This window comes from Heterodontus francisci, chromosome 1 (assembly GCF_036365525.1).
Source record: "Heterodontus francisci isolate sHetFra1 chromosome 1, sHetFra1.hap1, whole genome shotgun sequence".
NCBI classification, from domain to species: domain Eukaryota; kingdom Metazoa; phylum Chordata; class Chondrichthyes; order Heterodontiformes; family Heterodontidae; genus Heterodontus; species Heterodontus francisci.
Window position 1 is genome coordinate 21,697,764 of NC_090371.1, and position 13,110 is coordinate 21,710,873.

At 43.6% G+C, this 13,110-nt stretch overlaps 1 protein-coding gene across 2 annotated transcripts in view; it reads right to left on the reverse strand.

Moving 5' to 3' along the window:
* The window catches only part of LOC137368229 (dedicator of cytokinesis protein 2-like), a 1,222,644-nt gene that overhangs the window by 995,248 nt on the left and 214,286 nt on the right, over positions 1 to 13,110 (reverse strand). For both annotated transcript variants that reach the window (XM_068028710.1, XM_068028709.1), the window contains exons 9-10: positions 12,520 to 12,601; positions 10,659 to 10,794 (exon numbers count right to left, since the gene is read on the reverse strand). In XM_068028710.1, the coding sequence (XP_067884811.1) occupies positions 10,659 to 10,794; positions 12,520 to 12,601 (218 nt within the window). The remainder of the gene's footprint in view (positions 1 to 10,658; positions 10,795 to 12,519; positions 12,602 to 13,110) is intronic.

Consider the following 13,110-nt stretch of genomic DNA (forward strand, 5'->3'; position numbering starts at 1 on the left):
TGATAGTTTTTAGTTAGGCAAGGGTATTAAGGGAAATAAAGCAGAGGCAGGTAGTTGTAATTGAGGTACAGACCAGCCATTGAGTGGCAGAACAGACTTGAGGGACTGAATGGCCTATGCCTATGTTCCAATAATCCTCAACTTGTTTCAAAACCTGCAGAAAACAAAGGGAAGTACTGTAATGGGGAGAGTCTTTTGCAAAATTTTAAATTTCTTCTGAAATCAGCATTTCCTAATACATTTAAAGTCAACTTCAGCACTTGGAATTGGTTTTGAAACCAATTTCTAGTAGTCAGGGTTTAACATATGACCAATCTCCACTAAGAATAAATTGTGTATTAACTGAGCTTTTCTGTTCCCATTAAACAGTAATTAGTCAATTGAAAACAAGAAATCCATATTCTCTATCCAAGCACATTTCTTTATTATCATGTGGCCAATCAATGAATTTGTTCCTGTGTGTTCATCACTTTGGTCACGGGTTCGCTGACTGGACAGAGTTCCTCGGGCTACATCTATATATTACTTAGGTCAAGGCATGACAGGTATGGGAGAGTTACTATCATCCTGTGCAAGCAAAGATGTCTTTCTGCTTGAAAGAAAGATCAAAAGATTTGCAATTAACTAGCACCAATCATGACCTCAGGAGTTTTATAAACTAATGAAATACTTTTGAAATGTGGAAATTGTAATAGGAAACACAACAATTGGTGCACAGCAAGTTCTCACAAGCAGGGATGTGACAATGACCAGATAATCCTTTTCAGTAATGTTAGCTGAGGCATAAGTATTGGCCAGGATACTGGGAATAACTCCCCTGCTCTTGGGATTTTTACCATCTATCCATCCATGTTTTACCTAGGACACTCAATGCCTTAACTTTGTTTAGAAGGCTTTCATGTGGAACTTTATCCAAAATTTTAGCTCGATCATTACATGCCACTCCAATGTCCACTTGGGCTGCCACTTCAAAAAAAAGTCATAGAGACGGTCATCCAGGATCTGCCACTTCTGAAATCATGTTAGCTGCCAAATCATTCATATTTCATTTACATCAATCTAAAAAGACCCAAAATGCTAAGCCCTTATAGAATGTACACTAAAGAAGGAGTCCATTCAGTTCATGATGTCAATACTGGTGCCAGCTCTTCAAAATGCACTGTTGGCTCTAATCCTACGTCTCCCTGTCCCCATATAGCTTTTCATAGTCTTCCTTTTCAGATATTTATCCCTTTTATACAAATGTCGCATTTCACCATGGGAGGGAATGGCTAAGAGCCCTCCACTAAATATTTGAAGAGCTTTCTCCAGATAATGTACAACTACTTCCTGATTTGACACAGGCTGTGAAAATTTGACAACCTCATCATTTGCCTTTTGTGTATACTTTAGCACTTCAAATGAAAGTAGCTGATATGTGACAGCTTCCGTTGCCCCATTTATACTGTGGTGCAGATTGAGTAATGATAGAAAACGTGCATCGGTTAGATGTGCACATACTACCTCTCTCCAAAGCTGCGAATGCAATTTTAATGCTATTGCCCATGCATAGTCAGTGCAAAGACTCATTAGGACTTTGCCAGTATTACAGACCTTCCCTGATGTTGAATGAAGATCCTGACTAGCAAGCAGAGTGGTGAAAATGTGGAACCCATTATCACATAGAGCAGTTGGAGTGGATAGCAGAGATGCATTTAAGGGGAAGCATGATAAGAAAATGAGGGAGAAAGGAATAGAAGGTTATCCTGATTGAGATAGATGAAGTAGGGGTGGGAGAAGACAAGTGTGGAGCATAAACACTGGCATAGATCAGCTGGGCTGAATGGCCTCTATCTGGGTTGTAAAACTCGATGTAATACAACGTAAAGCAGTTCTGAAAACATATGCAGTGAGTGACTGTCAGTCACATGGTCCACGCATCATATCCCGTTTGGGTGCTGACAACCATTTAGGATATATCCTTAAAGCAACATGGTACCATTTAAAGCAAAGACACAGCAAGCCTCAACTAATAGCTCGGCCTCATCTTGGTCTCCGTGCTGACAGCAATACACCATTCCTGGTTATCCAGACTGGCACATTCACTCAGAGTGAAAGCCCATTTCATGTTATGTCACTGACTGCAATGGCAAGTGCGTCAGATCGTTTACCTTGCAGGGTTGCCATGGACAATAAATAACCACTTTAGTACAAAGTGAAATTAGAGTGACAGTCCCATCTGAAACTGGTGTCAAAAACAACTACAATTCAAAGCAATAAAACATGTGTTGTGGGCTGTGGCTCAGTGCATAGCACTCTTATCCCTAATATAGAAGGGTGTGGGTTCAAATTCCTACTCTAGATGGTTTGATTACACAATTAGAACTGACATTGACAGTGTCCTATTGAATGAGTGTGGTGCAGTCCTTCAGGTAAGTTATTAAACTGATGTTCTACCTACCTTCAGGTGGAAGGGATGTCTGTAATTTCATGATGAAGTGGTGACCCCACCCACTGGGTGGAAAGCCATGACTGCATTATGCATGGTTCAGGCAATTAATTGCCTGCAGTCATGGTTTCTGTCCCTTTGAGGGAGGATGTCCATGCTCCAAGAGCTACCGACCAATCAGAGGGCCAGCAGCTCCTCAGTTCCAGCAGCACCGCTGGGAGCAATAGCCGCTGCTAGCATTGCACCCAGTGAGAAAAGCCACCATGGACACTGGCCTTGAAACAGGGAGTGGGGTCAGGGCTTGCCAGGCCCCACAGGGAAGAGTAGGAGTGTGGCCCATGCTGCAGGGGGGTGGGCACAGGACACCTGATCAGGAGGGCCCCTCATTCAGCCCACAAGCCAGGTATTACTGGGTGGCCTCCCCAGGTGGTGAAGTGCTCATCTGCCACAGGTAAAATACCAGTGGCGGTGGGGAGAGCTCCTTAATTGGCTTAAGGGCTGGTGGGCTGCCTGCCACCTCCCTGGCTGCTATTGGTCTGGAGGGGGGGGGTAGTGGGGTTGTAAAATTCCGGCCTCTATGGTACTCCTTAGACGAGCAGGGATGCCACCCTGGAGACCTGGCCAATATTTATCCCACTACCAATGTGGCTAAAACAGATGATCTGATCATTATCACATTTCTATTGGTGGGATCTTGCTGTGTAAAACATAGCTGCTGTATTTCTTACATTACTACAGTGACAACACTACAAAGGGACTACATTGAACTGTAAAGCACTTTGGGACATCTTGAGGTCATGAAAGGCTCTATATAAATGCAAGTTTTTTTTTCTGGTCGTTAAGAATTAACTGAATTTGAATTAACTCTGAAAATATTGTTGCATATTGTGCATTCCCTTGAAGATTGATATTTAGAGGACTTTTCCTAAAACGACAAAAAAAATCACAGATCTCCTCAATGGCTTTCGGCTTTGTTTTCACTCTGTGTTTACAATATGTGTCATCTGTAGAACAAATACACACTCACGTGACCTGGGCTCCCCCTGCTGGGTTTTTTTCTATTAGCTTTCATTTGCTTTTAAAAGGTTATACTGTCATTCAATCTGGGTAATTAGGGATGGGCAATAAATTCTGGCCTTGCCAGCGACGCCCACATCCCATGAATGAATAAAAAAAATTGCTGGCATTTTCTGGTGGCTTTATGAATACGTGACTTAAGTATTGACCAGCCATATGCTCCATCCACATACCACGTATAGTCTAATCTATCTAACACACTACTCTGACTTCTTCTAATTATCTCATCCTGACCCTTCAGGTAATTAAGAAAAGCTCAAAAATGTCTATCTACCCCATATCTTCATTATTAAACTCTAGTTGTTCTCATATTGCATGACTGTGGTCCCAGTCTCACAGGAATGACCATAGTCCTTTAATTATTGCATCATTGCAGCCATCATTACATCATGATGCACATCAACCTATTTGTCCGTTCTGAAGAAGGGTCACTGACCTGAAACGTTAACTCTGCTTCTCTCTCCACAGATGCTGCCAGACCTGCTGAGTATTTCCAGCATTTCTTGTTTTTATAACCTGTGTAGCACTGCTCTGCTTGCAATTTAACAACAATAACAAGAACTTGTATTTATATAGTGACTTTAACATGATAAAACATCCCAAAGCACATCACAGGAGGGTTATAAAGCAAAATTTCATACTGAGATATTAGGACAAATGACCAAAAACTTGGTCAAAGAGATAGGCTTTGAGAAGCATCTTCGAGGAGGAAAGAGAGGTAGAGAGGTGGAGAGCTTAGGGCATGGGCAATTGAAGTGATGGCCACCAACGGTGGAGTGACTAAAAGCAGGGAAAGTCACAAGGCCAGAAATAGAGGAATGTAGATCTCTCAGAGGGTTGTGGGGCTGGAGGAGATTACACACACAGGGAGGGGTGAAGCCGTGGAGAGATTTGATCTTGAGGCCAACAATTTTACAATCGTGGCATTGCTTAAGCAGGAGCCAATGTTGGGCAGCGAGAATAGGGTGCTGGATGAATGGGACTTGGAGTGAGTTAGGACATGGGTAGCAAAGTTATGGATGACCTCAAGTTTATGGATAGTAGAAGATGGGAGGCCAGCCAGGAGAGCACTGGAATAGTCAAGTCTAGACAAAATAAAGGCATGGATGAGGGTTTCAACATCAGATGGGCTGAGGCAGGGGCAGACTTGGATGATGTAACAGAGGTCGAAGTAGGCGGTCTTTGTGATGGCGGGGATATGTGATTGGAGGCCCATCTCAGGGTCAAATATGACACCATGGTTAGGCAAGGGTTAGTGTCAGTGGCTAAAGAACGGAGTTTGTAAGTTCAAGTCCCACTCCAGAGACTTGAGCACAAATTCTACTTGATGCTCCAAAGCAGTTCTCAGGGAGTGTTGCACTGGCTTATCACCTTTGGGATAAGACAATAAACCACGGCTCCATCTGCCCACTCAGGTGGATGTAAAGGATCCCATGGGGCTATTTCGAAGAAGAGCAGAGGGTGTTTTCTCAGGTGTCCTGGCCAATGCTTACCTCTCAACCAACATCAATCAGTAAAATAGATTATCTGGTCATTTTCACCTTACTGGTTGTGGGACCTTGCTGAACGCAAACTGACTGCCGCATTTCCCACATTACTAAAGGGACTACATTTCAAAAGTACTTCATTGGCTGTAAAGTGCTTTGGGATGTCCTGAGTTTGCGAAAGGTGCTATATAAATACAATCCTTTCTTTTTTCTGTATTTAACCTTAGACCTACCCTATTTGAAACTATATATTATTCAGTGCTGTTTTCATGCAGTTTTAATTAGTGCAATATTAAATAATACTGTTTTTGTTCCTATTTTGCTAGCTGTGACAATTCTATACTTTCATTAAAAATTTTTGTCTCAAATGTCTTCCTCTTCCAAGTAAATGAGGAAGCGGTGGCATAGTGGTAATGTTACTGCACGAGCAATCCAGGAGCCCAGGCTAATGCTCTGGGTTCATGGGTTCAAATTCTGTCATGGCAGTTGGTGGAATTTAAATTAAACTAATAATATGGAATTCAGTAATGGTGACCAGAAAACCATTGTTGATTGTCGTAAAAAAAAACTCTGCTTCACGAATGTCCTTTAAGGAAGGAAATCTGCCATCCTTACTTGGTCTGGCTTATGTGTGACTCCAGACCCACAGCAATGTGGTTGACTCTTAACTGCGCTCCGAAATGGCCTGGCAAGCCATTCAGTTGTACCAAACTGCTAGAGAAAAGCCTAAAAGGAATGAAACCGGATCGACCACCCAGCAGCGACTTAGGCACTGGAAATGAAACCGGCAAACCCAGCTCTGACGACCCTGCAAAGTTCTCCTTACTAACATGTGGGAGATAGTGCCAAAATTGGGAGAGCTGTACCACAAACTAGTCAAGCAACAGCCTGACATAGCCATACTGACACAATCATACCTTACAGACAATGTCCCAGACATTGCAATCACTATCCCAACCAGTGGTTTACAGTCAGGAGGGAGAATTGTACTCAACCACAATCTGTAACCTCATGGTCCAGCATATCCCCCGCTCTACCATTACCATCAAGCCAGGACACCAACACTGGCTAAATGAAGAGTGCAGGAGGGCATGCCAGGAGCAGCACCAGGCATACCGAAAAGTGAGGTGCAATCCTGGTGAAGCTACAACACAGGACTACAGGAACACTAAACAGCAGAAGCAGCATGCAATAGACAGAGCTAAGAGATCCCACAACCAATGGAATCAGATCTAAGCTCTGCAGTCCTGCCACAACCAGTCCTGAATGGTGGTGGACAATTAAACTAGTAAGAGGAGGAGGTGGCTCCACAAATATCCCCATCCTCAATGATGGCGGAAGTACAACACATCAGTGCAAAAGATAAGGCTGAAACATTTGCAACAATCTTCAGCCAGAAATGTCGAGTGCATGATTCATCTCGGCCTCCTACTGAAGTTCTCAGCATCACAGATGCCAGTCTTCAGCCAACCCGATTAACTCTACATGATATCAAGAAACAACTGAAGGCACTGGATGCTGCAAAGGCTATGGGCCCTGACAACATTCCGGCAATAGTACTGAAGACCTGTGCACCAGAACTGGCTCCACCCCTAGCCAAGCTGTTCCAGTACAGCGACAACAATGGCATCTAGCCGACAATGTGGAAAATTGCCCAGGTATATCCTGTACACAAAAAGCAGGACAAATACAAACTGGCCAATTAATGTCTCATCAGTCTACTCTCAATCATCAGCAAATGATGGAAGGTGTCGTCGACAGTGCTATCAAGCAGCACTTGCTTAGCAATAACCTGCTCACTGACACTCAGTCTGGGATCTACAAGGGCCGCTCAGCTCGTGACCTCATTACAGCCTTGTTGCAAACATGGACAAAAGAGCTGAACTGAGGAGGTGAGGTCAGAGTGATTGCCCTTGACATCAAGATAGCATTTGACCGAGTGTGGTATCAAGGAGCCCTAGCAAAACTGGAGTCAATGGGAACCTGGGGAAAAGTGCTCCGCTGGTTGGAGTCATACCTAGCACAAAAGAAGATGGTTGTGGTTGTTGGAGGATAATCATCTCAGTCCCAGGACATCACTGCGAGAGTTCCTCAGTGTAGTGTCCTAGGCCCAACCATCTTCAGCTGCTTCATCAATGACCTTCCCTCCATCATAAGGTCAGATATGGGGATGTTCAGCTGCTTTCGCAACTCCTCAAATACTGAAGCAGTCAGTGTCCTTATGCAGCAAGACCTGTACAACGTTCAGACCTCGGCTGATCAGTGGCAAGTAACATTCACACCACACAAGTGCCAGGCAATGAGCATCTCCTACAAGAGAGAATCCCTTGATATTCAACAGCATTATCATTGCTGAATGCCCCACCATCAACATCATAAGGGTTACGATTAACCAGAAACTGAACCAGCCACATACATACTCTGGCTACAAGAGCACATCAGAAACTGTGAATTCTGCAGTAAGTAACTCACCTCCTGGCTCCCTAAAGTCTGTCCATCATCTACAAGACATAAGTCAGGAGTGTGATGGAATACTCTGGAATGCCTGGATGGGTGCAGATCCAACAACACTCAAGAAGTTCGACACCATCCAGGACAAAGCAGCCCGCTTGATCAACACCCCATCCACTACCTTCAATATTCACTCCCTCCACCACTGACGCACACTGGCAGCAGTGTGTACCATCGACAAGACGGACTGCAGAAATTCACCAAGACTCCTTCAACAGCACCTTCCAAACCCGTGACCTCTACCATCTAGAAGGACAAGGACAGCAGATGCATGGGAACACCACCACCTGCAAGTTCCCCTCCAAGTCATATGCCATCCTGACTTGGAACTATATCACCGTTCCTTCACCGTCACTGGGTCAAAACCTTGAAACTCCCTTCCTAACAGCACTGTGTGTGTACTTAAACCCCAAAGACTGCAGCGGTTCAAGAAGGCAGCTCGCCACCATCTTCTTAAGGGCAACTAGGGATGGGCAATAAATGCTGGTCTTGTCAGCAATGCTCACATCCTGTGAAAGAATGAAAAATGTCGATCTCCTGTCTGAACACATCAATTGATCCCGTGACTTTTGACATCATTATTTTAAACCCCCAAATCAGATCCGTACTCTCTGTTTTCCATATCAAACCTGTTTCCTATCAATGCCAGTAGATGCTTCCAATTCTTTACATTTCGATTTTGTTCTTAAAGCTCTTGTTCAGAACCTTATCAAATACCTTTGAAAGAGCATGAATTTGGCATCCTTTGATCCTCTTCAATTGACCACCTGATAGACTCTACCAAAGATTAGGATGCAGTTGTGGCACTGAACTAGCAACTCAGTAGTCAAAAGCAGAATTTTCCCAGCCCTGGGGTGGTGGGTTTGGTTTGGGGATGGGGGTGGTGGGGGGGTCATGCCAGATAAAGAGCAGAGAGCTGCGTCATATTCCCGCCACAGGGAAGTTTCTCAGGGGCAGGTGGGAATGTGGATTGGCTGCAAGATGGTGGGCAGCCAATTTAAATGATTAAGTTAAGGGCCAGTTTGGAAGGCCTGCCAGCATTCAGTTTAATGGAGGCGGCCTCCTTGTGGCAGGCTGTGTGGGGGTACCATTGGAGCTGGAGGCTCCATCCTCCAAAGAGGGGCTGCAGGCATCAAAGGCTTCATCTGTGCCCAAACGATCCAAGCGGAGAGGCTGCTCCTCTGACCGGAATGCCCTACCGCCTTCCCCCCCTCAATAATTATTTATTTTGAGATCCTCAAGGGTGCATCCATTTTGAAACGCCCTCCCAAGCAGTGCCCACCACTCTAAGTGATTGGTTCGGCAGCATGGGAGCCCGCCCGCCATCCTAAATAGGATGGTGAGTGCAGAGGCAGCCAATTAGAAGGTAGCCTGTGGGAAAGTAGCTCAGCCTGTCTGGCTCTCGTAAAACGCGGGCTCGGGATCCCCATTTGGTCCTGACGCCATGGTCCCGAAGCCCACTGGAAATTCCTGCTCCAAGAGTTCAAATCCCACCCCAGCAAATTATAAAAAATGAATTCAATAATTCTGGTCCCCTCTGAGGAAACCAAACACAGACTGGGCAATTACTTTGCTGAACACCTCTATTCAGTCTGCAAGGGTAACTCTGAGCTTCTGGTTATTTGCCATTTTAATTCTCCACACCACTCCCACTCTGACCTCACTGTCCTTGGTCTCCTGCACTGTGAAGCTCAAGAAACAGAATCTCATCTGTCAAATCACTTTGCAGCCTTCAGGACTCAATGTCAACTTCAACAATTTAAGATCATAACCACTGCTGCCATTCTTTCAGATGACAGGTGCTGGCAATGGCTTAGCCTAAAGTAGCAAGTAACATTTGTGCCACACAAGTGTCATGTAATGACCATGTCCAATAAAAGAGAATCTAACCATCTCCCCTTGACATTCAACAGCATTACTTTGGCTGAATCCCTCACCATCAACATCCTGACCATCAATGACCAGAAACTTAGAACTGGACTAGCCACATAAATGCTGTGGATACAAGAGCAGGTCAGAGGCTGGGAATTTTAGTGAGTAACTCATTAAAGCCCATCCACCATCTATAAGGTACAAGTCAGGATTGATGGAATACTCTCCACTTGCCTGGAAGAGTGCAGCTCCAACAAGTTAAGAAGCTCAACACCATTCAAAGACAAAGCAGCCCGTTTGATTGGCACCCTATCCACCAACACAATCATCCACTCCCTCCAACACCGGTGCACAGTGGCAGCAGTGTGCACCATCTACAAGACTCACGGCAGCAACTCGTCAAGGTTCCTTCGACCTCCACCAACTAGAAGGACAAGGGCAGCAGACGCATGGGAACACCACCACTTGCAAGTTCCCCTCAAAGTTACACACCATCCTGACTTGGAACTATATCACCATTCCTTTACTGTCACTGGGTCAAAATCCTGGAACTCCCTTCCTAACAGCACTGTGGGTATACATCCACCACACAGATTGAAGTGGATGAAGAATGCATCTCAGCAGTAACTTCTCAAGGGCAATTAGGGAAGGGCAATAAATACTGTTCTTTCCAGCAAAATAAAAATGTAAAAATGCTCAAATCTCTGCTCATACCTCCAAGCCCTATGAATGATGTGATCTAAGTAAATCTATGCTGTACTTTCTCGAGGGCCACCATATCCTTGTGATAGTGACAACAGTATTTCATGTGAGGCACAACAAATTTTTGCACAGATTTTATCTTTAAGAAAGATTAATCAAACAGACTTGTGCAGTAATTTATCAGAGAAGATGATCAAAATGGACTGCATAGAGCAGTTTGAAGCAATTAAAGGCTGAATGCCATAATCCAACAAGCCTAGTAGGGCTCGAGATAGAGCTGCGACATTGTAGCCCTGATCCTGATTCTGGACATTCCAGAATCAAGGAATTAATTCCCAAACACATTTCTATTGAAAGAAGGGATTTAAAGGCATGGCAAAAGGTGAGTAAGTGGGTGGGTTGAGATCAATAATAAAGGGATAGGTTTGTTGGTCCAAATAGCCTTTTTCTTTTCCTGCCATTTCTTACATTCTTCGAATTACTTCTGGTTGAAAGTTCACAAGCTACTGTTTGATACTTGAAAACAAGTATGTTCACCATGTTCTTGCAAGCAGAACAGCACATCAAATTTTGGCACATACCTAAAACTCCAAATGGTCTTCTCAATCCTTGAGTCATCTTTTTGGCATTGGTTTCCTTCAGCTCCATTCGCCCTACTCGTACTATCTGACACACTAAGTAAATCCTTTCCCGATTAAAGTCTTTGTTTCCTAGATCCTAAAACAAAAAGATCAGAAAGCAAATGAATAACAATTCCAATTCTTCACAGTATAGCCTTTGTTTTGGTGTCTATATATTACGTATACAGTTGCTCTGTCTTTTCCAACTGATCCCTGATCAATTGATCCCTGATCAATTGATCCCTAACCAGCCTCTTCTTTTAAGGTACTAAAACACACTTGTTCCTATATTTAAGGTTGAGATTGATAGACTTTTGGCCTTTTAAGGGAATCAAGGGACATGGGGATCGGATGGGAAAGTGAAGATGAGGTCAAGAATCAGCCATTGATTGTATTGAAACCTGGGCAGGTTCAAGGGGCTGGATGGTCTATGCCTGCTCCTATGTCTTTTGCCATGGAAGGTTGCCACGACCTTGAAGAGGATGCATAGGAGATTTACTAGAGTGCTACCAGGATGTGAAACTTTCGTTCTGTGGAAAGATGACAGAAGCTGAAATTGGTCTTTTTACAGCAGACAAGATTAACGGAAAATTTAATAGAGGTCTTCAGATTCATGAGGGGTTTTGAAAGAGTAGATTCCATTGACAGGAGGGTCGGAAACCCAAATTTAACATAATTGTCAAAAGAAACAGGCGAGACATGGGGATTTTCTTTTACAGAGTGAGTTGTTATGATAATTGGATAAATGCTTACAAAAGGCTACATTTGCAGGGCTATGGGAAATGAGCAGGGGAGGGGAACTAACTGAATAGCTCTTTCAAAGAGCTGGCCCAGGCTCGACAGGCTGAATTGTTTCTTGCTACGCTGTACGATTCTATGATTCTATATCATTGTTGCTCATCTCCCTGTCTAGTTACCCCATGAAATTGGGTTTAGGTCCCACCACGGACTGAGATTTCCCAGGTCAAAGTGACAATAATATCGTATGTGTCTGCAACCATTGTGTGCTATACTTCCTCATTCTCTTTCATCTCTCTGCTACCTTTGACAGCTGATGTGTTTTCCAGCAGAACTGTCCTAGAAAGCCAGAGGGAAAGATATTGGTTCTGAAAAGGGATAATCACAAGATAAATACAAATAAGAAAGGCCATTCAGACTAGTTTAGTTGGTCAATCTGAAAAAAATGAAGACCTTTCCATTACCACATCCACTGACAACAGGTAAAGGTGGACCTTTCATGAACTAAATATAATAGTGCTATAGTCTCGGAACAGGCCTCCTGTGTATTCTTGAATGGCGAGAGGAACAGAGGAACCTTTTATTTGACCATTGTTCTTCATATTATAAAAAGGATATAGAAGCAGTGGTGGAAGTGTAAGGAAGATTTACAAGGATGATACCAGGACTGAGAGGATATAACCATCAAGAAGATTGAACAAGCTCCTTTCCCTGGAAAAGAGAAGGCTGAGAAGTGGGCCCGATAGAATTTTTCAAAATTCTCAAGTGGTTTGATAGGATAGACATGGAGAAAAAGTCTCCACTTCTGGGAGAGACCAAAACTTATAATATAACATAGTCACTAATAAATCCAATAAAGAATTCAGAAGAAAACTTCTTTACTCAGAGAGTGGTGAGAATGTAGAACATAGATGCATTTCGGGGCAAGCTAGATAAACACATAAGAGAGAAAGGAATGGAAGAATTTGTTGGTTGAATGAGCTGAAATAGGGTGGGAAGAGACTCTTGTAGGGCATAGACGACAGCACTGACCAGTTGGGTCAAATGGATGGTTCTGTGCTGTAATATTCCATGTAATACTTACTGTGAACACCACTTTTAGATTATTCAGCATCTCGATCTCCTTTGGTAGGCCAGTGCTTGCCCAGCGGAATAAATAGTTTTCACTGAAAATATAGAAATATTTTGTTTTAAATGAAAATTTACTTCTAGCAATGTTGACTTCAAAGTCAACTGCAACTGCCTAAATCAAAACTCAGCATTTTTCTTATTTTCTGCCCCAGACATCTACCAAGAATGTCCAGGTCAGCTACAACACACCTGAACACCTTTAGAGCATGTGCACTCTGCTTTAGACGCTATTCCATTGTTATAATCTCTTAATGAAAGATCTGACACCCTAAGTGCTTTGACTTTCGATTGTAAGACTGGCTGATTCATCACCCTTCCTTCCTTCCTCTACGGGTAAATCTCTGGTTCACTGCTAAAGTCATTGGGGTTAATTGTCACCTTCACTAATTGGACAATAAAATGACAGGGCAGATCACTCGCCCATTGTAGAACCTGCCCAGATTCCATTTTCATTGGTCGCAAAGGGGTGAAGATCAGATGGGATGACAGACGGCTGTTTTAGTGACTGGAAGCCAGTGTCCAGTGGCGTACCACAGGGATCTGT